General features: G+C 42.8%; 2 protein-coding genes across 6 annotated transcripts in view; both read left to right on the top strand.

The window, feature by feature from the left end:
* LOC109415725 (transport and Golgi organization protein 2) overlaps nucleotides 1–26,801 on the top strand; it is a 118,810-nt gene that overhangs the window by 64,985 nt on the left and 27,024 nt on the right. Inside the window, exon 1 of one of the 5 annotated variants that reach the window (XM_062859149.1) lies at nucleotides 19,576–19,731. The exons of 1 other annotated variant lie outside the window; for it this stretch is intronic. The gene's annotated coding sequence lies outside the window, so the exon portion shown is untranslated. 3 more of the 5 variants (XM_029868609.2, XM_029868603.2, XM_029868616.2) reach the window with 3 other exon arrangements.
* Nucleotides 12,377–16,359, top strand: LOC134290080 (uncharacterized). Its single transcript, XM_062857078.1, has 2 exons — nucleotides 12,377–13,534; nucleotides 13,765–16,359. The coding sequence occupies exon 2, from the start codon at nucleotides 13,767–13,769 to the stop codon at nucleotides 15,579–15,581; it is 1,815 nt and encodes a 604-aa protein (XP_062713062.1). The 5' UTR covers nucleotides 12,377–13,534; nucleotides 13,765–13,766; the 3' UTR covers nucleotides 15,582–16,359.

Consider the following 26,801-nt stretch of genomic DNA (forward strand, 5'->3'; position numbering starts at 1 on the left):
GACTGAGCTCAGGACAGAAAACATAAATTTTTGTAAGTTGATCAACCCGGGAGCGGTCGCGTCGTGTACCGAGTACACGCACCATGAAATATGCACGCATGTGGTACACAGCGTGAGCGCGGCGTCGCTACAGCTAGTCAAAGACGCGACTACTCAAGGGTTAAATCTCTATAAAATCTCGCAAACTTGCTTACTCCATTTGATAAAAGATTAATATTTGAATGTCTTGTAATTGTCTCTTGGCGACAAAAAAAAATAGCCCACAGCGCGTCCGGATGACCGCACCCTTGAAATTGTCTCTTGGCGACAATAAAAAAAATAGTCCACAGCGCGTCCGGATGACCGCACCCTTGTAATTGTCTCTTGGCGACAATTAAAAAAAAAAAAGTCAACAGCGCGTCCGGATGACCGCACCATTGTAATTGTCTCTTGGCGACAATAAAAAAAAATAGTCCACAGCGCGTCCGGATGACCGCACCCTTGTAATTGTCTCTTGGCGACAATTAAAAAAATAGTCCACAGCGCGTCCGGATGACCGCACCCTTGTATTTGTCTCATGGCGACAAAAAAAAACAGTCCACAGCGCGTCCGGATGACCGCACCCTTGAAATTGTCTCTTGGCGACAATAAAAAAAATAGTCCACAGCGCGTCCGGATGACCGCACCCTTGAAATTGTCTCTTGGCGACAATAGAAAAAAATAGTCAACAGCGCGTCCGGATGACCGCACCCTTGTAATTGTCTCTTGGCGACAATTAAAAAAAATAGTCCACAGCGCGTCCGGATGACCGCACCCTTGTAATTGTCTCTTGGCGACAATTAAAAAAAAACAGTCCACAGCGCGTCCGGATGACCGCACCCTTGTAATTGTCTCTTGGCGACAAAAAAAATAGTCCACAGCGCGTCCGGATGACCGCACCCTTGAAATTGTCTCTTGGCGACAATAGAAAAAAATAGTCAACAGCGCGTCCGGATGACCGCACCCTTGTAATTGTCTCTTGGCGACAATTAAAAAAAATAGTCCACAGCACGTCCGGATGACCGCACCCTTGTAATTGTCTCTTGGCGACAATTAAAAAAATAGTCCACAGCGCGTCCGGATGACCGCACCCTTGTAATTGTCTCTTGGCGACAATTAAAAAAAATAGTCCACAGCGCGTCCGGATGACCGCACCCTTGTAATTGTCTCTTGGCGACAATTAAAAAAAAACAGTCCACAGCGCGTCCGGATGACCGCACCCTTGTAATTGTCTCTTGGCGACAAAAAAAATAGTCCACAGTGCGGCCGGATGACCGCACCCTTGAAATTGTCTCTTGGCGACAATAGAAAAAAATAGTCAACAGCGCGTCCGGATGACCGCACCCTTGTAATTGTCTCTTGGCGACAATTAAAAAAAATAGTCCACAGCGCGTCCGGATGACCGCACCCTTGTAATTGTCTCTTGGCGACAATTAAAAAAAAAACAGTCCACAGCGCGTCCGGATGACCGCACCGTTGTAATTGTCTCTTGGCGACAAAAAAAATAGTCCACAGCGCGTCCGGATGACCGCACCCTTATAATTGTCTCTTGGCGACAATAAAGAAAAGTCCACAGCGCGTCCGGATGACCGCACCCTTATAATTGTCTCATGGCGACAAATAAAAACAGTCCACCGCGCGTCCGGATGACCGCACCCTTGTAATTTTCTCATGGCGACAAAAAAAAATAGTCCACAGCGCGTCCGGATGACCGCACCCTTGTAATTGTGTCTTGGCGACAAAAAAAAAATAGTCCAAAGCGCATCCGGATGACCGCACCCTTGTAGTTGTCTCTTGGCGACAATAAAAAAAAAAGTACACAGCGCATCCGGATGACCGCACCCTTGACATTGTCTCTTGGCGACCAAAAAAAAAAAGGTTCAAAACGCGTCCGGATGACCGCACCCTTTGCAATTGTTTCTTAACGACAATAAAATAAATTAGACCACAGCGATCTCATCGGTATCAATCGTAGGGCAGTGGGGAAGCTAACGCTCTTCTGAAGAGGAAGACAGTAAGGGTAGGCTTGACGACCAATTCTACCAAGTCGAAATATATGATTTCGGGTAGCGATAAGCCTAACACTACTAGTACTGAAGTAGTGATTGATGGGAGTGTTTGAAGTTGTTGAAGAATTTGTTTATCTTGGAACACTTGTGACACGTGAGAATGTCATTCCGTGAAGTTAAAAGGCGTATTACAGTTGCGAATAGGGCCTTTTGTGGATTTCGTAACCATCATACGTCCCTTAATTTGCAAACCCAAACGATATTCGCTGAGTACAAAGTACTACGCCAATTCTCGGTGGGAAACGAAAAAATGTTGTGTGGCGCAGACGCAAGAATCACCAGATGTACCAAGGGTACAAAGAAGCGTATATTATGAAACATAAAAAAAACGGCTGATTTCAGTGAGGTGGATATGTAGTGCAAATATCGGAAGACAGAAAAGCGAAAACAATATTCAGCAGGTGATTATTAAATGATTGAATTTCCGATCTTGTCACTCAGTAAGCCACTTCAAATAGTTCACACCTCTTCATTCGTGCATAATCATTCTTCAAAATGGCATTGAAAGAATAATGGAATTCCATTATTGGTCATGAAAAATGGCCAGTTTCTAGAAAAAAGAAGCAATATTTTCTTTAAAAAAAAAACTTTCAATTCCTGAGAGGAGGGTGGATGTGTGACAGTAGATTTATGTTGTCATATTGAACAGTGGACAACGACGCATAGCCTATCAATCAATCATAGTAGGCGTCACGAATCATAGTCACCCGTGTCGTCGTTCCTCGTGCAGCAATGTCAAAGTGCAAATCAGTAGTGCATTCCCACAGCTCCCGCTTGCTCGCAATAAACCTAAAGCGCACAGTTTTTTTGTTATTAAAAAATACATTTCTTCATATATTTTTGGAAATTTAGCTAAAATTTAAGGAGATCGTCGATAAAACTCGCCAATATCTTGAATTTAATCAATCTGACACAAAACCTGCATTCAGATGACCGAATGGTATTATATTGAGCTCTTAATTTATGGTTGAACAAAACGCAAGATATTTGAATTTTGATTAATTCCATATTTTAAAAATTTCTAAAGCTCAATATTGAACTAAAACTCAAAAACTGTTCTACTTAAAAATTTTTGAAGCACGGTTTCGAAATCAGCGCTAAATTGTGCTTCAAAAATTTTGGTCGTTGACCGAAGTTCACGACTTTCGTTTTATTTTGTAAACTAGTGTTATTTCGTGTGTTATTGTGTTTGAATCATCGATTTTCAGCGAAATTTTTGTTGCTAACGGAGAAACACAATTGCTATAAGTTGACCTATCCGGATCCCCGTGACAGGTTCGCGGGGCTTCATTGGGGACACTTCTGGTTTTTAACCTAAACATGCCGTGTGACATATCAATCGTCATGATTTCGAATGACTGAGTCATAAACGATAGGCTGAAGTCTGTATCAAAATATGGCCATCCCGGAACATCTGTTTCAGGTTCCACGGGGGTGTCGTCGGGGACATTTCTAGTTTGCAACCAAAATATGCCGTGCAACGTACAGTGGGCTGCAAAACGGTGAGTCGATAAGGAGAGCGTCCAACATAGCTCTGGTCCTCACAAGTTCCTACCTCATGCTTCCACGGGTCAAACGATGACAAAGACCGCCAGGTAAGAGTTGTGTGCTTAGCTGGTAGTGCAGCCTGGGCACTGTTGTCCTTCTGACTTCAGCTAGATTGAGGAGGTACGACCCGAGCGTCTGTTCACCAAGGAGGTGCGGCTCAAACGGCGTTTGTTCTGGCATCCAGCGGCTGAGTATGAAATGCTCCTCCACCGGAAGCTTTACCTAAGGTGGCAGCCCCACCACGGTGGATAGGAGACCTTAGGCCAACAACCTACTGTTTTCGAAACCCAAAAAACCGTTACTGAAACCGAAAAGGAAAGATTACGAACTGGTTCAACGGCAACGACTTTTAGCGCGAAACAACGGACAAGAATTGGAACTTGGAATGTATTAACCCTAGCCCAGCAGCGTAAACTGACACAACTAGCCAATGAGGCATGCCGTATGAAGCTTGAGATCCTATAGGACTGAGCGAAGTCCGTTGGCCGAACTTTGGAGAACACAGATTGACGTCGGGTCAAATTCTGCTATACTCTGGCCTACGAGGTGAACACGCTCCTCGCTACCGTGGAGTTGGTTTCCTGCTCAGCGCTCACGCTCACGCTGCGCCCATGATGTGGGAACCTATTATCCCGGGAGCGGTCGCGTCGTGTACAGAGTACACGCACCATGAAAAATGCACGCATGTGGTACACAGCGCGAGCGCGGCGTCGCTGCAGGTAGTCAAAGACGCGACTGCTCGAGGGTTAATGAGAGGATAATAATTATTGTTGCCACAACACGGGTTCGAAACCTTACCACGCGTCGAAGTCGAACGCCGCGGCTCAACATCGAGCAGCTGCGTAACGTAGAAGTGGCTCAAGACTACGCGCAGCAGTTAGCAGTGGCCCTACCAACGGAAGAGCAGCTTGGCGCAGCTACCCTTGAAGATGGCTGGAGGGACATCCGATCCGCCATAGGTACTACCTCGGCTACAGCACTAGACTTCGCGACTCCGAATCACAGAAACGACTGGTACGACGGCGAATGCGAACAGTTGAAAAACGAGAAGAATGCAGCATGAGCGAGAATGATGCAACACCGTACAGACAGGCGCAGAACAGGCAGAACTCAGTCTTCCGGATGAAGAAGCGCCAGCAGGAAGAACGAGATCGCAAAGCGATGGAAGAACTGTACCGCGCTAAGGACACACGAAAGTTCTACGAGAAGCTGAACCGCTCGCGCAGAGGCTTTGTGCCACAAGCCGACACGTGCCGAGATAATCACGGGAATATTCTCATGAGCGAGCGTGAGGTGGTCGAGAGGTGGCGGCAGCATTACGATGAGCACCTCAATGGCGACGTTGCAAGAACCAAAGGTGGCGTGGTAACAAATCTAGGAGTATGTGCACAGGACGAAAGACTTCCGGCCCCTGACCTTCAAGAGATTGTGGAGGAGGTTGGCCGGTAGAAACAACCACAAAGCCGCTGGAGCAGATCAACTACCAAGCAAGCTTCTAAAATACGGTGGAGAAGCACTGGTGAGAGCACTACACTGGGTCATTACAAAGTTTTGGGAGGAGGAAGTATTACCGGAGGAGTGGATGGAAGGTATCGTGTGTCCCATCTTCAAAAAGGGCGACAAGTTGGATTGCGGGAACTACCGCGCGATCACACTACTGAGCGCTGCCTGCAAGATACTCTCTCAAATTTTTATGCCGCCGTCTATCACTGATTGCAAGAGAGTTCGTGGGGCAATATAAGGCTGGATTTATGAGTGAACGCGCTACAACGGACCAGGTGTTGCAGAAATGCCGCGAATACAACGTGCCCACACATCACTTGTTCATCGATTTCAAATCGGCATATGATACTATCGATCGAGAACAGCTATGGCAGATTATGCACGAATACGGATTCCCGGATAAACTGACACAGTTGATCAAGGCGACGATGGATCGAGTGATGTGCGTAGTTCGAGTATCAGGGACACTCTCGAGTCCCTTCGAATCTCGCAGAGGGTTACGGCAAGGTGATGGTCTTTCGTGCTTGCTGTTCAACATTGCTTTAGAGGGTGTAATAAGGAGAGCGGGGATCAACACGAGTGGGACGATTTTCACGAAGTCCGTTCAGCTGCTTGGTTTCGCTGATGATATTGACTGCTCGTAAATTTGAGACGATGGCGGAAACGTACATCCGACTAAAGAGTGAAGCCAGGCGAATCTGATTAGTCATTAATATGTCGAAGACAAAGTACATGATGGCAAAGGGCTCCAGGGAGGAATCAGCGCGCCCGCCACCCCGAATTTATATCGACGGTGATGAAATCGAGGCGGTTGAAGAATTCGTGTACTTGGGCTCACTGGTGACCGCCGACAACGACACCAGCAGAGATATTCAGAAGCGCATTGTGGCAGGAAATCGTGCTTACTTTGGACTCCGCAAAACTCTACGATCGAATAAAGTTCGCCGTAACACGAAATTAACCATCTACAAAACGCTGATTAGACCGGTCGTCCTCTATGGGCACGAAACATGAACCCTACGTGCAGAGGACCAACGCGCCCTTGGAGTTTTCGAACGGAAGGTGTTGCGTACCATCTACGGCGGAGTGCAGATGGAAGACGGGACTTGGAGAAGGCGAATGAACCACGAGCTGCATCAGCTGCTGAGAGAACCAACCATCGTCCATACCGCGAAAATCGGGAGGCTACGGTGGGCGGGTCACGTCATCAGGATGTCGGATAGCAACCCGACTAAAATGGTTCTCGAGAGTCATCCGTGGGAGAGAAGACGTGGAGCGCAGCTAGCTAGGTGGGTCGACCAAGTGGAGGACGATCTGCGGACCCTACGCAGAGTGCGGAACTGGAGACAAACAGCCATGGAGTGGAATGGAGACGATTACTATGTACAGCAGAGCCCACCCCGGCCTTAGCCTGATCGGTAAGGTAAGGTCGAAATCTTACCATGATTCAATGTTACGCGCAAACCGATGCTGTCGAATTACAAGACAAAGAGAACTCCTACAGTCAACTGAATGCTGTCGTGGATTCCGAAAGGTGATATCAAGATCCTCATGGGCGACTTCAACGCGAAGGTTGGTTCCGACAACTCGGTCTATGAGCACGTCATGGGACGCCATGGTCTCGGAAAGCTGTTTGCAGAGTTTTATGGCAACAATGACATGATGATTGGGGGATCGCTCTTTCCTCATCGACCAGTGCACAAAATGACATGGGTTTCCTATGATGGCGTCACGTAAAATCAAATCGACCACATCTGCATCAGCCGGAAATGGAGACGGAGCCTTCTTGATGTGCGGAGCAAACGTAGCACCGACATTGCGTCTGGCCATCATCTCCTAATCGGCGAGATCCGACTGCGTATTGCTAGAATTCATCGACAGGAGGAGAAAATCGGGCGCCGGTGCAACACACGCCGACTGGAAAAAGGTTTGGACCGTCTCAATCACAGAAACATGTGGGAAGCCCTCAGGCGCAAGGGTCTCCCTGAGAAAATCATCGGGCTCACTGAAGCACAGTACAGGGCATTTTCGTGCAGAGTACTGCACAACGGTGTCTTGTCCGAACCCATCCAGGTCGTTGCTGGAGTGAGGCAAGGATGTGTACTATCACCGCTACTGTTCCTCATCGTAATCGACGAGATCCTGGTAGGTGTGATTGACCGTGAACCAATTCGTGAGTTGCTGTGGCAGCCCATTACCATGGAGCACCTGAATGACTCCGAAATTCGAACTGGCTGATGACGTTGCTCTTCTAGCTCAACGCCGCTCTGATATGCAGAGCAAGCTCGATGATCTTGCCAATCGCTCCTCAGCGACAGGTCTTACCATCAACGTCAACAAGACCAAATCGTTGGATGTAAACACGGTCAACCCTTCCAGCTTTACGGTAGCTGGGCAATCAGTGGAGAATGTTGACAGCTTCCAGATTAGTCGACGCACCGAAATCCGAATTTTTAACTCGAACGTGAAATCTGTGCTGCAATACGCCAGTGAAACCTGGTGTGTATCAGTGGAGAACACTCAACGGCTGCAGGTCTTCATCAATAGATGCCTGCGGTATATAATTCCTGCATGGTGGTCGCACAATTGGATCTCCAACGTGGAGCTCCATTGTCGATGTCATCAAAAACCGATAACGACAGAAATTCGAAAGCGAAAGTGGAGGTAGGTCGGCCACAGAACAAGTAACGATTCTGTGAAGTAGAAAGCCAAATTGATTCCAACGCTCACGAACAACAGTGAAAGCATGTTATTTTTAGTGTCGAGACTGTTGCCTATTCACAGCAAATTTAGTTCTTCTGAACCAAATAGAACACATACACCTAAGAGATGGCTCAATGTTAGTGAAATGACAACGGCAGGGATGAGAAATGTACTGGAAAAAACGGTTACCGGCTGTACATTTGACATTTTTCCACACGAACATCATAGGCCCAGCCAAACTCAAACTGTTCGAAAAATAAATGTCATAACATTTTTTTTCCTGCAGCCTTCTTCCTCGAAACGGTTTCCAAGCGCGAGAGCGCCAGTACTCGAGCACAACGACGACACAAATTTCTGTCTCTCCCGTTTTCGCATTTTTCTGCGTTTCAAACCGCTTCTAGACAAACTTCTTTACATGCATCACAAAGCTAGGAGTGTGCTCTAGCTATTTGTGCAAATCGATTTAAATTATTTATTAAAACACGTGAGTTATTAGCAGTTGAAAATATTTGACATTTTTCGCAATCACCCGCCTCAGCATGACTGCTCATTAATATTTTCGTGGGGAAGCGAAAACCATCAAGCGTCTGCTTGACTGCCGTCGGCGCGGCATCTGATGGTATTGGTGCTGCCGTTGTTTTGTTTTTATTTTACTGCCAGTATCGATGAACGGATATGAGGAAAAAGTATTTTTGCCATCCCTGGACAACGGATGTTAGCGGATCCACACTGCAGAAATACTGTTTGGGTTACGGATGAATCCAAAATGGCGCCAATATGGATGGCGGGTAAATAACCAGTCCAGAAGTTGGTGTCACAGCGAAATGGGAGCATCGTGGTCGCCGGCGTCATCGGGAATCTTCTTCTGTACCTGTTATGTACCTTCTCGGGGGTCGGTAAAGAAGTTCATGCAGATGCTGAATTGTTGACAGGGCGAAGGAAAGTGGTAAAAGCGGGTAACTTTAATGCCTGCGCCGTAGAATGGGGAAGCCACGATTACGAGGTCAGATCCTGCTAGAGGCACTGGCCTCGTTCAATGTCGATCCGATAAGTGCCTTTAACCAAAATAAAGCGGAGTCCGTTATCGACGTTACATTTTGTAGTCCTGACCTAACAAGTAGTTCGAACTGTAGGGCGGTTTGACACTACAGTATCGACTATATGAACAGCAGACAGCGGGTATTGGAAGGGGCGGTTAGGCCCAAGCCAAGCCTTCGTAGGTGGAAGACATCATACCTCAGCAATGAAGTGTTTAGGGAGTCGCTTCGCCGTAAGCGAGACTTCCTCACTCTAAGCGTTGACCAGTCAATACTGGCGCTCTCGCGTACATACAATGTCACCACCATGCCTATGAAAATAAACCCTAGGAACGGAAAACTGCCGGCGTACTGGTGGACTCAAGCTATTGCGAACCTGCGTCGCACCTGTCTACAGGCTAGGCGACGTCTGCTGCGAGCACGTACTGTTGAGGAACGCGGTAAACGAAGCGTGGCGATTGCGGCTGCCAAAGTCGCGCTCAAGACCGAGATACCAAAGAAGCACACATATCACAGAAGAGCCACGGCAGCGCAGGTTATTGAATAGTTGCCGGCATATAATAGCACTACGAATGCCCTGTTCCGGTGTTAAGATAGGTGTCAAGCGACCCGTGCCGAGGATTGAATGCTCGATGGAGTGAAAAATATGCCGTTCGTTAATTGTTTCTGTAGGGTACCTTGGCACCACACCCCCCCAACATTAATTAATCCCTTACCACGTTAATGCATGGTAGACCTGCTTTTCCGTAGAACTCGTGGGATTTAATGAGCAATAACAATAATCAAAAAAATTATAAAAGCTGAAGTAGCGGTAGTGGAGAAGTTAACCCCTTCGCAAGGAGTGGGTTAGCGAGGTCTCCTTTGACAAGATCGGAGACGGTGTTGAGGGCCATCAACTAAAAAAAGATTGGCTCTCAGCGATGGAGGGGGCTGAGTAGCAGCGTGACTCCATCATTGACTTTGTGTCTTCAAAGTCCAACATAAGCAAAGACGTCAAGCAGGCCCTGCTGAGACTTCGAAAGTCAATGACGGCAGCCAAGCAAGACAAAACTACTTCAGCGGCAAGACTCGTAAAGGAAACGGTCCAAACCCAAGTAATATTTTAATAACCAATTAGTCTTGTAGAGGTTTTTAGAACCGTCATAAAACTTAATACCTTTTGTTTTGGTAATACCTCTTGTCTGTTTTATAATGCTTCCAGGAACCTCTTCTAGTCTATTTGACTATAAATGTTTCTTGAGAAGTCTACCCAGACGCATTCGCGGGTAACCCTAAAAGTATGACGGATGCGATCGCTTATGACAAGCAATCGCAGAAGCGTGTAAGGTAGCCGTCAGGTGAGGAGCTACCTGGCGGCAGTGATGGAAAACAGTGAGGAATGCAGCTGAGTAGACACAAACGCAAAGCTATCCTACTCGTGAACAACAGAAGCCAGAATATATTCGCACTTCCTTCACTCGCGAGCTAACGAAGCTGGTCGCACTCGTGATTGATTCGCGAAGCAGCTCTGAACATTTTTCAATTTTGTGAAAAAACGAATTTACACGACCGACAGATTAACTTTTCAGGAACTATAAAGCACAAAACACTACTACCTGATGGATAATTACTTGTTTTGCTATTAAAATCGCACTAAAATGCAATTCCCGCATCTCCATTTGTTCTTCGCGAATAAAAATTCATGAGTATTTTTGTTTTTGTTTTGCTTCATACTCGTTGTTGGCGCGAGTTTCTTTCGGATTAACGAAACACATACTGACAGCAGCGTTTTCACGGCAGCTTCAATGCTATATTGAATAGAATTCATTGTTAGTATTTTACACTGTTTTTAACTTAAAATTACTTACATGGTAGTTTCTTAATCTCTAACGAACTCTTCGACTCAACGCTCAACTTAATACTAAATCTCCTTACAATTCTAATATGTACATTCAATTCAATTAATTCCTATTGGATAGGACAGTTGCCAGATTCACCCAAATACATGAGACTCCGTCGCAACATTCTCCCCCCCGTGACAACTGGTAACTAACTATCTAATCACTTTTAGAATCTGTTTACATTTTAATTGTTGGAATTAAATGTCCTCAATAACACCTTTCTGTGCCACTGTGCACTGTAATGTGAAAAGCAGCCCGCCGGGGTCGAAAACAACACATCTAGAAACAGCGTTGCGACCAACACTGACGACGACGGGGGCTTTCTTTACTGCACTTTCCGATTGGATCATATTCACCGTCGATTGTTTCGCTTCTATCTCTGTTGCATCAGTAGATAGGCGCACACTGTGTGCTGTTTGATTCTTGTTAGAACGGTTCGTCGTCGTCGCCGTCGATACGAATGGGAGCGTGTGCGGGATGCCTTTGTTGTCATCGCAGCCGACTGAAAGCGGTTTGGTTTGTTGCGTTCGCGGAGCAACGAAATGTGGTTGGGATGTCGTTTTGATTGGATTGGAACAGGCAAACTGTAATTGGGTTTTGTCGTTGCACGAATCGGACCTTACTGTTGTCGATTGTTCTCGGACACCTTTCCCACTATATTTGCACATTAGTGCCTCTTTTTTCACCGTGTACTCCAATTCAATTTTCTCCATCGCTTTGGAGAACTTTTCATCCATCTCCGCAAGCTCGCGCTCGAATTCCAGTGCCATGCGTCTTTCTTCATCCTGGCACTGTTTTCGCCAAAGCGCCTTTCGTTCTTCCAACTCTTCGAGTTGCTTTTTGATGGTGTCCAGTCGGGTAGACATACCGACCTCTTTGTGATGATGAGATATCATCATTGAAGTTTGTTGGCGCGAGTTTCTTTCGGATTAACGAAACACATACTGAAAGCAGCGTTTTCACGGCAGCTTCAATGCTATATTGAATAGAATTCATTTTTAGTATTTTACACTGTTTTTAACTTAAAATTACTTACATGATAGTTTCTTAATCTCTAACGAACTCTTCGACTCAACGCTCAACTTAATACTAAATCTCCTTACAATTCTAATATGTACATTCAATTCAATTAATTCCTATTGGATAGGACAGTTGCCAGATTCACCCAAATACATGAGACTCCGTCGCAACACTCGTGAAGCAAGCGGGTGCGAATAAACTCACACACGGCTTACTCTCGGCACCGTGAGTAAACCGTTTGTTGCTTTTACACTCGCGAGTTGATTCACGATGAGAGTGTTTCCATCTCTGCCTGGCGGAACCCACAAGGCTAGGCGGCTGTTAACCCCAAAGGTCGGTCGGTAAGTCGGATTTCAGCCAGGTGTTCGGAAAAACGAGAAGGGTGGACCTGAAAAGCAGAAACCGCAGGAGGTGCCAAGCGTAAGAACGGCGAAGCGTTCGTCATCAAGACCGAACAGTCAAAATAGGGGAATCAACGTATTTTGGACACAGCGTTACGCCAATGTATTTTGGACACTTCCATCTGTTTTTGCCGTAAATGTCAAAAAAAATATTGGGTCGTTGCTGTGTCCAAAATACGTTGGTTCCCCTACTCGGGACGAATTTCGCCCCAAATCGTATTCGGAGTTGGCAGCACCCTCTCAGATTACAATGAAACTTTCTGGGTATGTACACCAAGACTAGATAAGCCACTTTGCATACTTAGTTTCTTCAAAATTTATCTGGACTGACTTTTGAAAAGGGCTAAACTTTTTTTTATGGATTTTTTAAAAATGTTTTTAATCAAAAAATGACTACTCCTACAAAAAAGTGTTGTATGGGTGATTATCACAAAATAAGTCAAATTTTAAGAAAAAAATACTGAAAAAAATCCAAAATGAGCCCTACACTGAAAAAAATCATTTCTAAAAATTCAAAGTTGATTTAAAAAAAAACACCATTTTTGATTTTGATGAAATTTTGTCTCAAGACAGGTAATTATGTTCCCTACCAACCGTCCATACATCACAAGATAGGCACTTTTAAGGAAAAAAAAGTTTTTCTAACAAAAACTTTTTCATGTCCAAATTATTATTTTTTCAGTGTCTTTTTTTAAAAACAAACTAAACCAGTGAAGGTTATCTAGTAATCTCAAAATGCAATGAAATGCACCCATATTCACGCAGCAGCACTCTAGAAGTACGAAACAATATACAATTAGAACACGCATTTCATACGTGCTGCTGTAATTTCTACCCAAACGTTTCTACCCCATGTTCTTACCTAATATTAGGTAAGGCTATTTATTAGATTCGAACTACCTAATCGAAAAAAAAAACAAATCAAGAGTTGTACCTAAAGCAAATATGAACAAAACAAGAAAATTAATCGGTATCATTCAACGTGTTACTTCTCTTTGGTTATTAAAGGCAGTTCTGAAAAGTAATGGATCAATCGTATAAATCAAAATTCAACAAATTCAAGTGCAGTGCAAAAATAAACAATCCAAAGTGCAACCGTCATAATCTACGGGGCATGTCATTAAGATTGATAGATAAAATTCATTCCATGGGATATACACATGAAATCGACGAATCGATGAGTATTTGTGAGTCATGTCGTGGATTGATAAGTCACAACAGAAGCCCGAATACGAAAAAACGCCGATCGGATGGAAACGACGAAACTATGCAACCATCATTTAGTGGGTAGCAACATCATGATGTTCCAGAACCAGAACCGTCAACGAGTGGTCAACAAATCGAACATGAGCTGGGTAAGTAAGCCTTCAACGTGTTAGCTTCTTTTATATAACTCATTTTGCAGCTCGTTGCAAAACTACATTATTCAGTATTCTTCGTATTTATCCAACCCGGCAAGCCTCGTTGGATAAATGTACTACTTGTGCGAAAAAAAATCATTTTTGCAACTCGTTGCATAAATAACTATCATTAACTTTCCACTGCATTCATTATTATATTGTTAACCTTAACTTTTATCTTACAGATATGGTACCATCTATTCCATCATTGGAGTCAATTCCGTCAACAGATCAACTACAGGGTCCCCATAATATTGAGAAGTTTAATACCATTGCTGAAACATTGAGTTTATCGCCAATCTCATCTAGAAACATGAGAAGTATGGAATATCGCATAAACAAATCATTGCAGATTACGAAAGCAGTTCGAAAAAATATCTTCGGAATAGATTCAACGGATGTTGGCAAAGTGAAGGCGTATGACGAAATAATTATGCAGTTAAAGGATAAGTTCTATCACCCTACAACTGACAGAAGCGAACAGATTAAAATACTATCTGTACTTCCTAAGTCTTGGTCGGTAAATAAAATCACAAGAGAGTTTAACGTACCAATGTATATGGCGTGGCAGGTGAAGGATCTTGTTTATGAACAGGGTATTCTTTGTACCACCGAAAAAAGAAGGGGGCATGGTATTGATGACGATACAAAACAAATAGTAAGAGAATTTTTTGATGATAATGATATCAGCAGGCCAATGCCAGGAACAAATGATTTTGTTTCTGAGGTTCGAAATGGAAAAAAACAACAAGTTCAAAAACGACTTTTGATGATGTCGCTCAAAGAGGCTTATATGATTTTTGTAGATATGTACAAAACTGTGAATATTGGTTTCACAGTATTTACACAGTTGCGACCAAAGCATTGTATTTTACTTGATTCTACTGGTATACATAATGTATGCATATGTACTATTCATGAAAATGTAAATTTAATGTTCAACAGTATAAGAATTGTGTCACAAGATGCAATAATACAAAAAATGCTTTGCGATATTTCCACCAGAACAGATAATTGCTTTTTCCGTGCTTGTGAAAAGTGTGCTTGTAATGAACACATTGAAGAGGAACTTACATTGATATTAGAATCAAATGACAAAGAAGAGATTATATTTCAGCAGTGGTTGAATACTGATCGCTGTAATTTAGAAACGATTATTAAACCTGTTGATGAATTTGTTCCGTATCTTGTTGATAAAATTGACAAACTTATAACACACGACTTTATTCATAAACAACAATCATCTTTTCTCAGAAATAAAAAAGATACATTAAAGGATGATGAAATTCTTGCGATTTGTGATTTCTCTGAAAACTATTCATTCATAATTCAAAACGCTGCTCAAGGATATCATTGGAACAACTCGCAAGCAACAATACACCCATTTGAAATTTACTATATGAAAGATAATAAACTTGTAAATGTTAGCTTCATTATCATATCGGAAGTAATGGCTCACGATACAGTTGCGGTCCAGTTGTTCATCTCAAAAATGATAGATTTTATGAAACAATTAACGAACTTTTCTAAAATTTATTTTATGTCTGATGGGGCAGCATCACAATACAAAAATAAGAAGAACTTTGCTAGTCTATGTAGATTCCAGTCAAAGCATGCATTAAGAGCAGAATGGCATTTTTTTGCAACGTCCCACGGTAAAGGTCCATGTGATGCTATTGGTGGCACTCTCAAGCGAATGGCAAAGAGAGCAAGTCTTGCTCGAGATTATGGAAATACCATAACAACTCCACGAGAGTTATATAACTGGGCAGTTGTACAGACAGATAAAAATATAACTAAATTAAATTTCTGTTACGTATCCACTGAACAGTACATTAAAATGTCAGAAGATCTCGAAGAAATATATAATAACGCCAAAACAATACCAGGCACTCAGAAATTCCATAGTTTTTTGCCTATTCCTGGCGACAAAGTAAAGGCAAACAGGTATTCTAATTCAGAAGATGAACCAAAAATATTTAGTATGATCGGAAAAAATTGAAAAGAACATGTTTGAAATTGGCTCTAAGACACATATATATATATTTGAAAAATTCATAATTATAAATAATTGTATATTTAAAAGTGCACTTCAATACATATTGCGATCAAACATTACATTTCCTAAGAAAATACATTTGTAATATTTTGAAGTTTTTTATGTATAGGAAAACCCTTCCAAATGATTGAATAAATAACACAAAATCTCCTAGAAAATTGAGTTTCATTGGATTCTGGGATTGTTATGGCCTTCACTGGTTTTATTGTTGATAACAAAATAAACTGAAAAAAAAAATCATTCGAACAAGAAAAAGTTTTTGTTAGAAAAACTTGTTTTCCTTAAAAGTGCCTATCTTGTGATGTATGGACGGTTGGTAGGGAACATAATTACCTGTCTTGAGACAAAATTTCATCAAAATAAAAAATGGTGTTTTTTTTTTAAATCAACTTTGAATTTTTAGAAATGATTTTTTTCAGTGTAGGGCTCATTTTGGATTTTTTTCAGTATTTTTTTCTTAAAATTTGACTTATTTTGTGATAATCACCCATACAACACTTTTTTGTAGGAGTAGTCATTTTTTGATTAAAAACATTTTTAAAAAATCCATAAAAAAAGTTTAGCCCTTTTCAAAAGTCAGTCGAGAAAAAAAATAGAAAAATGAGTATGCAAAGTGGCTTATCTGGGCAAGGTCTACACACCAAGAAAGTTTCGTTGTAATCTGAGAGGGTGCTGCCAACATTTGTTCGAGTTGGCGCGAAATCCGTCTCGGACGTCTTGAAGGCGATGCGAAGCGACGCCAAGCTCGTGGATCTGGGAGCCGTCGCGCTTGAGGTTGAGGATCATTTCACCCGTGCGAGTATTAGACGTACTCGTACGGGAAAAATGATCCTCAACCGCAACAAGGAGCGCAAGGGCGCCGCCTACAAAAGTATGGCGGAAGAGATCCTTGGCGAAGAGGTGGAAGTATTTAAAAGCTCTTACAGCGGAGGAGACTCTGAAAGTGAAAAACTTAGACGAGATCACCGAAGCGAAAGAGATCGTCACGGCACTGCGGCAGCAGTGCGAGGTGCAGGTGACTACTACAACCATGCGGCTGGGACACAGGTAGCTTTGGTTCAGCTACCTGTGGCGGACGTAAAAAAGTCCGTTAAAGTAGGGAGGATTAAGGTAGGCTGGTGCGTATGTCATCTGACGTTACACGAGCCACCGGAGATTTGTTTCAGGTGTCTGGGAGCAGGACACAAGTCATGGGACTGCAAAGACCCTGACAGGAGCAAACTGTGTAGGAGATGCGGCGCCGAAGGCCATAAGGCACAAGGCTGCACGAGTATACCCATTTGTCTGATTTTTACCGGGAAAACCGTGAACAACAGCCATCCAACGGATGGTCCAAGGTGCCCGGCCTTCAAGAAAGCCGCAGTGAACAAATCACAGTACAGGTAACGCAGCCGAACCTGAACCACTGTGACACAGCTCAACAACTGCTTTATCAGGCGGTTTCTGAGTGGGGGACGTGGAGTGGGGAGTGGACGACGAGTACCCCGTCCAGGAGTTGGTGTCTACTTGAAACACTGGCCATGCTACATGTCGACCTGTCTAATATTGAAACCAAGAGTACCTTTAGTCGGAACGGTGTAGAGTCGCTTATTGACGTTACTTTTTGTAGTCCTGGCCTAAAAAGTAGTTTGAACTGGAGAGTAAACGATAGCTACACTCACAGCGATCACCTGGCGGTTCGCTACAGTGTCGACTACAACAACAGCAGACAGTGGGTAGAGGAAGAGGCCGGCTAGGCCAAGTCCAAGCCCTCGCAGGTGGAACATATTTCGACGAAGGGTTATTTAGGAGGGCGCTCCATCGTGAGCGAAACCTACTTACTTGATTTAAGCGGTGATGTCGCATGCGTGTGATGAGACCATGCCTAGGCAAGTCCCACCCTAGATATGGGAGACCATCGGCTTTCTGGTGGGATGTAATCAAGCGATTGCGGATCTGCGCCGCGCCTATCTACGGGCTAGGCGACGGATGCAGCGAGCACGAACAGACGAGAAGCGAAATGGCGTTCGTAGCTGCCAAAGTCGCGCAGAGACTGAGATAAGAGTAAGCAGGCCTGCTTTGAGAGTCTCTGGCAGAGTACCAATGGGGGAGAGGATGCCTAAGATCGTGATGGTCAAGACAAGAGGTGTAATGGCTCACAGAGCAGTCTCCTCCAGATATGTTGGAGGAGATAATCGAGGGGATTTTTCAGCATCATGATCCTAGTTCTTACCCTCTTTTCGTAGGACTTTTCTTGAACCCCCTTCCCCCTCCTATATGTCCACATGTCGTATGGATGGCCTTGCAGTAGAAAGTTTTTTCTTCAGACTCTAGTTTAATTTAAAAATACTTCACTAATACTTCACTTTTGCAAAAGAAAATAAAAAATGAATAACTCTTTTAAAGAAAAACTAGAAAGGACGAGCAAATTCCTTTTAATTATACTACTGTGCTTATCTTCGGACAGATAGGCCTATTTCGTCTGTGACTTACAGACTTCTTCAGTGTCAAGTGCTCGACAGTCGAGCACTTGACACTGAAGAAGTCTGTAAGTCACAGACGAAATAGGCCTATCTGTCCGAAGATAAGCACAGTAGTAGAATTAAAAGGAATTTGCTCGTCCTTTCTAGTTTTTCTTTAAAAGAGTTATTCATTTTTTATTTTCTTTTGCAAAAGTGAAGTATTAGTGAAGTATTTTTAAATTAAACTAGAGTCTGAAGTAACAAGTTCTACTAAAAGCTCTAAAGTAATAGTAAAGAGTAGAAAGTTGTTAAAAGCTGATTTTCTGACACCAGAAAGTCTGTACCAACGACATAAACGCACTTTCGATAATCAATAGGGACTAGGGTCTGGTACCATTTGGACAGGTGTAGCTATTTTGGGCACTTGCCGCTATAACTAAGTCAATTTCAAACGGATTGATTTGAATTTTTGTATAGAGTTAGGCATGTACAGTATTTTACTCTATTCAAAAACTCAAATCAATCGATTAGTTTTTTTTAAATGAAACATCATTTTTAAGGTTGTCCCAAATTTTACTCTGACTAGCGGTACCAGAAATGTCGTAATGAATGACTTAAATGTTCGTTTAGGTTTCACCCTATTTCCGATCTAATAGCACTGTCTAGCTTCGACCAACTGGCCGACCGAAGCGATATAAGCCACATCATCAGCAAATCCAGCGCATAAATATATCAGCTTTTATCTAAATGCTTTCTGTGTCATTAACACGCTTTATCAGCTAGTGTGCCAAGAGCGCCACCGTGAACGATGCACGCGTTGCTGCTTGAGCCGAACCACCACCACCTCACAATAACAAGCTTCACTACCCGAGTAGGAACGAATAAAATAACTGACACATAACTGCAGCATACCAAAGTCAGATATCAAGGCCCGTAATGGGACAAATTTCCCAAATGGAGTCGACCTACTTATTTTGGTATTATGTAGGTATTGAACTACTGACAAAACATATCTGAGCCGCTCTTCGCATAGCAGTCCCATGTTATTTCTTATGTGATTCATATTGTTATCACTCATGGAACTAATTTTAATAAATTTGATATTTTTCCAGTGTCATTTCACAACCTTACATGTATACCATAAGAAAGGTATGCATTATTTGATTACAGACTATCGAAAATATTTAGAGTTAGAAACGGTAGGCACTTTGAAAAATAACATGGGACTGGCATGCGAAAAAGGGTAGTGGAATTATAGAAAAATCACTATTTGTATAGAAAAATCACCGATTATTATCTAGGAGGTATTGCAATACCTGATGTCATACTTCACGTATTCAAAGGAAACATATCAGTTATGATATTAAGTATTTAACCTCTTATGCAGGTCTTCTTAAAGCCTTATTCAGGTTGTAGATATTGGTTTTTTTCATACCTAAGTTTGCTATTCTACATATATTTTCTTCTGCTCGGGTAGGGCGCGCAGAGCGCGGCAATGCAGTGGGAGAAGACCACTCGTGACTTATGAACCGAAGCCACCAGACGGAACGCGAAAAGGCATTAAAAAACATAACAAACCATCAGGTCGTATAACCTACCACCGAGACCGCGTATTAGTAGAAATACAGAGGTGTGTGGTGATGGTTCAGTAGGTGGTAGACCTTCTTTGCCCTCGCAATCAGCTGTTGCGCGCGTTTAGACTTTAGATAGTCATCAGTCGTCTTCCAGTTTGGGCGGTGTGTGATAGGTAGCAGTTGCGTTGCGTGTGTAACCTATGGAACCGACCTTTCCCGGGCGGAGAAGTGCAGCTTGTTAGTGAGTGAGTGAGTCATGTCGATTCGAAATATTTGGGAAGAATGTTTCCATGCATTGAAAAGAAGCAGCAATTGGCTAAAATAATAAGTTATCTACAGCGATAAAGTAATAAACCTATTCAAATTTAAATGTTTCTACACGTCGTACAATCCGCAGTTACTACCATAGCAGACGAAATTGCACAAACAGGAATAAGGATTGCATTTCTACCGTGGATATAGTCCTGAGCACCCATGGAGGTGCAGAGGATCGAATTGTAAGATCTTCATCCTGGGCGATTGCCCGCCATCGCCTTGAGATGTGGCCTAGCCAGGTCACATTTCTGTCAACTTCCTTAATTTCTTTGTAGAGGCTGCACCGCCATGAGCCTCTGGGCCTGCCTTTGCTACGATATCCTGCAGAGTTCCAATCTAACATTCTCTACTCAAGCTGGAAAGGTTGACCGTGTATACATCCAACGATTTGGTCTTGTTGACATTGATGGTAAGACCTGTCGCCGAGGAGCGATCGGCTAGATCATCGAGTTTACTCTGCATATCAGAGCGCCGATGAGCTATGAGAGCAACGTCATCAGCCAGTGCGAAAATAAGGTGCTCCGTTGTAATGGGCTGGTTTGGTTCACGATCAATCGCACCTACCAGGATCTCGTCGATTACGATGAGGAACAGTAGCGGTGATAGTATAGGTACCAGGGTGCAAAATGTTCATAATCATTGACTGAAAACAGCACGAATTTGAATGATTCTGAACTGAATATTCAAAACAAACAAATTCATTTACGCTCTCCCTTTTCACACAGTCAGTCAATTCGTAGTCATTGAATATGTAACCGATCGAGAAACATCTTCATAATTACCTACGTTTATGGCTACGATTTTTTCCAAAAACACTCCACAACAATCAAATGGGAAAAGATCTGTGTAAAGCACCGTTGAATGTAATCGAAACGTTAATATTTTATCATCAATTTAACATTTTGTAAGATGTTTACAAATATTCATTGACTTTCTTTTAGTTGACAAACGAGTATCGACATCGAGCAGCTGAATATGAATATGCAGGCGAGTGAATGAAAATTGCCGCACGGTGAACTTCAGCTCGTCTGCTCGAAAATTTTGCGCCCTGATAGGTACATCCTTGCCTCACTCCAGTAACGACCCGGATGGGCTCGGACACCGTTGTGCAGTACTCTGCACGAAAATGCCCTGTACTGTGCTTCAATGAGGCCGATGATTTTTTCAGGGACACCCTTGCGCCTGAGGGCTTCCCACATGTTTTCGTGATTGAGACGGTCGAAAGCTTTTTCCTAATCAATGAACACCAGGTAGAGAGACTCTTGGAATTCATTGATTTGCTCCAGGATGATACGGAGCGTGACAATATGGTCCACACAAGATCGTCCGTCACGGAATCCTGTAAGCTGCCGTTTGAAAGTTGCGTCAATTTTTTCCTATATCTGGATATTAATCACTTTGCAGAGAGCTTTGAGAACGATACACAGTAACATGATGTCCCGCCAATTATCGCATACAGTCAGATCACCCTTTTTGTGTACCTTTACTAAGACGCCTTGCATCCAGCTGATATGCGATCGACCCTCAGGGCTCTGTTCGATTTCATGCTACGGATGGCTGTCTCTATCTCCTGCAATGATGGACCTTCGGTGTTGACACGGGTAATGCGTCGAAGCCTTGGCGTGACCGACACTTCATAAAGGTTTCCAAAGTGCTCGAAGCAGCGTTTCAGTTCGTAAGCCGAGTCGGTCAATAGCTGTTCAGACGCGGCTTTCATGGGCTGGACATCGTAGTTAGTATTCATCTTAGTCCTACAAAGGCGGCGAGAGACATCGCACTTGAGCTAGTATTTGATACTTTCTCGTCTTCATCGGCTAAGGACACCGCCCACGCTTTCTTGTCCCGTCTACATGAGCGTTTGAGTTCTCTCTCGAGCATCGAATAGCGCGGACGGGCTACGGTTTTGGCTCCTCGTGTTTTCGCTCGCTCTATCACGGCTTTGGCGTTCCTTCGCTCCTCTATCTTCCTCCAGGTATCATTTGTGATGCACTGTTTACTCCGAGTAAGTAGCTCCCCCAAATTTCTGTAGCCGATGGCGATGAAGGCGTACTTGATGGCTTCATTGATCTTCTGCGCTTCCACCTTCTGGAATACCCGCTGCACAGTTCTTCAGCTCGTCAATGGAGCACCTTTTAACCGTATTACGGAACGATCTTCTTTTGGTAAAAATGCAATATCTTGTTTGTTCCAAAACATTTTACCCTGGATTCTATTTTATAGTCAAGGGGAATAGTTGTGCGAAGAAATACATGGTACCTTCCCCTTTGCGCCCTCCCCCTTTTGCTGGTAGCCGAAAATACGTGGCTTTTTTTGTATTTTTTATAAATTCTACATGTTTTTGCTCATATTTCATCGTTTTGCTAATCATCAATAGTAAGTTTCGATCCCAGATCTATTCTAAGGCCTCCAAAACATTCCGAAGTTTGTGTCACAAACCCAACAATCCAAACCACATAATATTAACGATGAATGATCACAGGACATAGTCTACGGTACTCAGAAAGCCTCAAAGCACCCCTAGAAAATTCATGTAAATGAATTGTTTGTTCTAGATAATCCAAACTACCCTGGAACTCATTTTCTAAAGATCTACAACATCTACCATCATTTGTGTTCATCCTGTTCAAGAAATTTAGTCTCGTTGATGTCCATTAGACATCGCAATGGTACGAGCAACTCGATATTGTGGTGGTTGGACATTCCGTGTAATACAAATGGCCTCCAATACCCTTCGAAGTTTGAAGTACAATATCTACATACTGTATCATGCTTTATTGTAAAAAAAAATCGTGGAATGTAGTCTATACTGCTGATGGAGCATCAGTGTACAACTAGGTATAATGCTTTTGGTACATTCAAGGGATATCCCGAGCCTTCCAAAATATTCTGGAATTGGGACCTTCAAGGTCTACAGGCTCTACTCTTGTTTCTCTTCACTCTATCGGCATAATTCTTTCACGATTGTGTCTGTTGCACCTCATAATATTACGAGTATCTCTATTTGTTGCTATTTGGATGTCCACTGGCATACAAATTGACCCCATATATTTTGAAGTATGGGTCGTAATATCTGTAAATCTCAGGATATTTTATTGTAACGAATGCTCGCGGAACCTGCGCTAATTCTGCAGCCTCAGAGTGCAATTCTGATAACTATTTGTTTTTTATTTTATTTTCATTTCTGTGTATTCTGATTTTTACTAATTCTACACTTTCTGATAACCAAGCAACATTACTTGGTGATCTAGGTCATCCAAACTGTTCTGGAATAAAGACCTTTAAGCTCTACAAGCTCTTGTATCTCTTTACTTTATAAATGTAATTCTTTCGCGATTATTTTTGTTGTATCTCATTTGAAGCGTCGGAAATTTCCCAAGAATTCTTCCAGGCGTTCTTCGGAAATTCCTCCAGGAGACCCTCAGAATCGTGATGTTCTCCGAGAATACCTCTACGAGTTTCTAAGAAATGCCTCCCGAGCTTCCCGCGTGAAATCTTTCACGAGTTTAACGGCAGTTTCTCGGAAAATTCTTCAGGAGCTATGCTGGGATTCCTCCAAGAGTGTTGCAGGAATTACTTCAAGAACCTTTCGAAAAAGCAGGAATTCCTCTGGAATTCCTTCGGGAGTTCCGCGGGAATTCCTCCGGAAGTTCCCCGAAGATTCCTCTGGAATCTTCCAAGGATTTCTCAAGGAGTTCATCCAGGTAATTTTTCCAAGAGTTCCTCTTTTCCTGAGATTCCTCCAGGAAGCTTTCCAGGGATTCCTCCAAGAATTTTCCCAAAAACTCCTCCAGAGATTCCTCTAGAAATTCTCCCAGGGATTCCTCCAGGGATTCTTTCAGGGATTCCTTCAGGAATATCCCCAGGGATTGCTTTACGAATTCCTCCAGAGCTCCTTCAGGAATTCATCCAGGATTTTCGTCAATAACTAATCCAGGTATTTCTTCAGGAATTCTTCAAGGTTTTCTTCCAGAAATTCCTCCAGGGATGCTTTCAGAGTTTCCTTCAGAAATTCTTCCAAGGATTACTCCAGGAATTCCTCCAGGGAATTTCTCCGATAAATTTCACCGGGTAATTTCTCCAGAAATTCTTCCAGGACTTGCTCCAGGAATAACTGCTTATTCATCTAGGAATTCAAAAAGGGATTCCTCGGTGTCCTCCAGAAATTCTTCCAGGGGTTACTCCACGAATTCCTCCAGGGAATTTATCCGATAAATTTTCATGAGTAATTTCTCCAGAAATTCCTCCAACATTTGCTCCAGGAAACTACTAATTCATCTAGGAATTCAAAAAAGGATTCATCCACGGTGTTCTCCAGAATCTCTTCCAGCGGTTACATCAGTCATTCCTCAAGGAATTCCTCCAGGATATATTCCAGAAATTCCTCCAGCAAATACTCACAGGGATTCTTCACAGGGATACCCCCTGAAATTCTTCCCGAAATTCCATCAGTCATTCCTCAAGGAATTCATCCACGGATTCCTCCAGCAATTGCTTTAAAATATACTCTAAGATAAATTCCTCCAGAAAATACTACAGGAATTCCTTCAGAAATTACTCCAGGAATTATTCTATGAATTCCTCCTGAAGTTATTACAAGAATCCCTCTGGGAATTGTTTCGGGAAATACTCCAGGAATCCATACGAAAAATATTCCAGAGATTCCTCCAGGAAATATTTCATTATTAATTATTCCAGGAAATCCTCCAGGAGTTACTCCAGGAATTGTTCCGAAAAATGCTTTAGGAATTCCTTGCGTGAATTCCTCCAGGAATTATTATAGGAATTCCTCCAATTCATGGATTTTTTACAGGAAAATAGTCCAGGAAATCCTCCAGGAATTCATCCAGAAAATAAAATTAAATAAAATAGCTTCAAAAATTCCTCCAGGAGTTCCTTAAGGAAATTCTTTCAGGAATATCTCTAAGAATTCCCCAGAAAATTCTTTCAAAAATCTTTCACAATTTACATCATGAATTCTTACAGAAAGTACTCCACGATTTTCTCCAGAAATTTCTTCAAGAAATTCTTGAAGAAATTCCTGGAAGTATAATTGGTGGAATTCTTGGAGGAATTCCTGACAAAAATCTTCAAGGAATTCCTGGAGAAATTTCTAGAGAGATTCTTGGTGGAGTTTTTGAAAGAAGTCTTGGAGGTATTCCTGAAGGAATTCATGGAAGGTCATTCTGGAAAGGACTGTTGGAGAAATTCTTGTCGGATGTCTTTTTGGAGGAATTCTTGAAGGATTTCCTGAAGGAATTCCAGGAGAAATTTTTGGACGTACTCTTGGAAGAAGTCTTAGGGCAGTTCCTGGAGGATTCTTCAAGGAATTTTCGGAGGAATCCCTGAAGTTGCCCCAGGAAAATTTTCTAGAGAAATTTCTGGAGTTTTCCTGAAGAATCTTGGAGGAATATCTGGAGGATTTTTTGGATGAATTCTCGAAGAAATTTTTGGAAAAAAATCCCTGGTGATGATTCGGACGAAATTCCTGAAGAGATTCTGGTGAAATTCTTGGGGAAGGTCCTGTAAGATTTGTTGGAGGAACTCGCAGAAGAATTATTGGAAGAATTCTACGCAGGGATTTAAGGAGGGGCAAAGGGGGCAAGTACACCGGGCCCCCCGATAAGGGGAGGGGGGGGGGTTCAAAAATCATTAAGCACTATATATTTTCTTCAACAAAATCTTATAAAACGCACTTCAATAGACGATTATATTTTGTACATATCCATGAGTAGTTAAAATTGGGTTTTTAAGGGTACACCCAAACCTCCATTAAGGTAATGAGTCAGGATTCCCAAGACAGAATTTTTATTTAAATGGCTTATTATCTGAATGGATTTGAAGATTGCAAAGCAGTTTAAGAAGAGTGAGTGTTCTGGAGATGCTTGGTTCCAGAGGGCTTTCAAGAGAGCTTGAGGAGGGGGTCAGAGGCATTTTCGAGGGGGTTCGAAGGGTTTCAGTTGCGTTACATAGAATCCGATGGGATTTCAGGGGGATTTCGAAGGCATTCCAGAAAGCTTTAGAGGATTTTTGACTTGTTTCAGAGGCGTTAAGCAGGTGTTTTAGAGGTTTCAGACGGTCTCAGGGGCATTACAAGGGGTTTTAAGGGAGGTTATGGGGGCCTACAGTTTTTGAAATTACATGTTGGATCACTGCTCTCAAGTGAGCTTCAGGCAGATTTCAGCGGCGCTTTAAAGCGTTTCATAAATGTTTCAGGTGGTTTCAGAAGATATTCAAGGCGTTCCAGACTGTTTACGATTGTAGATGTGATGACCTATACTAAAGGGAGCTCTTAGAGATTCATAAACAAACATTGAACTTACACGATGTACAAGTTATGGATGTAGATTCGATGACTCAGAAAAGGTTCTAGGAAATCGTAAGCATTTCTTAAAATCTTGTGTTTGGCGACCCACTTTATATAGTTTGCCCCGGGCCCTCCGAAGCCTTAATCCGGCACTGCTTGGAGGAATTCCTGAATAAATTCTTGGAGAAATTTCTTGAGGAGTTCTTGGTGGAATTCCTGCGGGAAAATTCCTCAAGATATTACAAGAGGAATTCCAGGACGAATTCCTGGAGGACTTCCTGAAAGAATTTCCGGAGTAATTTCTGGGGTGAATTTCCTGGCGGAATTCCAAGAAGAATTTATTAGGGTATTTCTGAAGGAGTTCCTGGAATTATTTCGGGAGGAATTTCTTCAGACTTTTTTGGAGGAACTTTTCAGGAACTTCAGAGATTTCCGGACGAATTCTTAGAGTAATCCCATGAGAATTTGTGGAGAAAGGCTTGCAAGTAATCTCGAATGAATCCCTGGAGTATTTTTTGAAAGATTTCCG

This window comes from Aedes albopictus, chromosome 3, assembly GCF_035046485.1.
Source record: "Aedes albopictus strain Foshan chromosome 3, AalbF5, whole genome shotgun sequence".
Taxonomy (NCBI): domain Eukaryota; kingdom Metazoa; phylum Arthropoda; class Insecta; order Diptera; family Culicidae; genus Aedes; species Aedes albopictus.

Bases quoted from the DNA above. Each gene is read 5' to 3' on its own strand.
- LOC134290080 (XM_062857078.1), top strand. From the start codon at position 13,767: ATGGTACCATCTATTCCATCATTGGAGTCAATTCCGTCAACAGATCAA.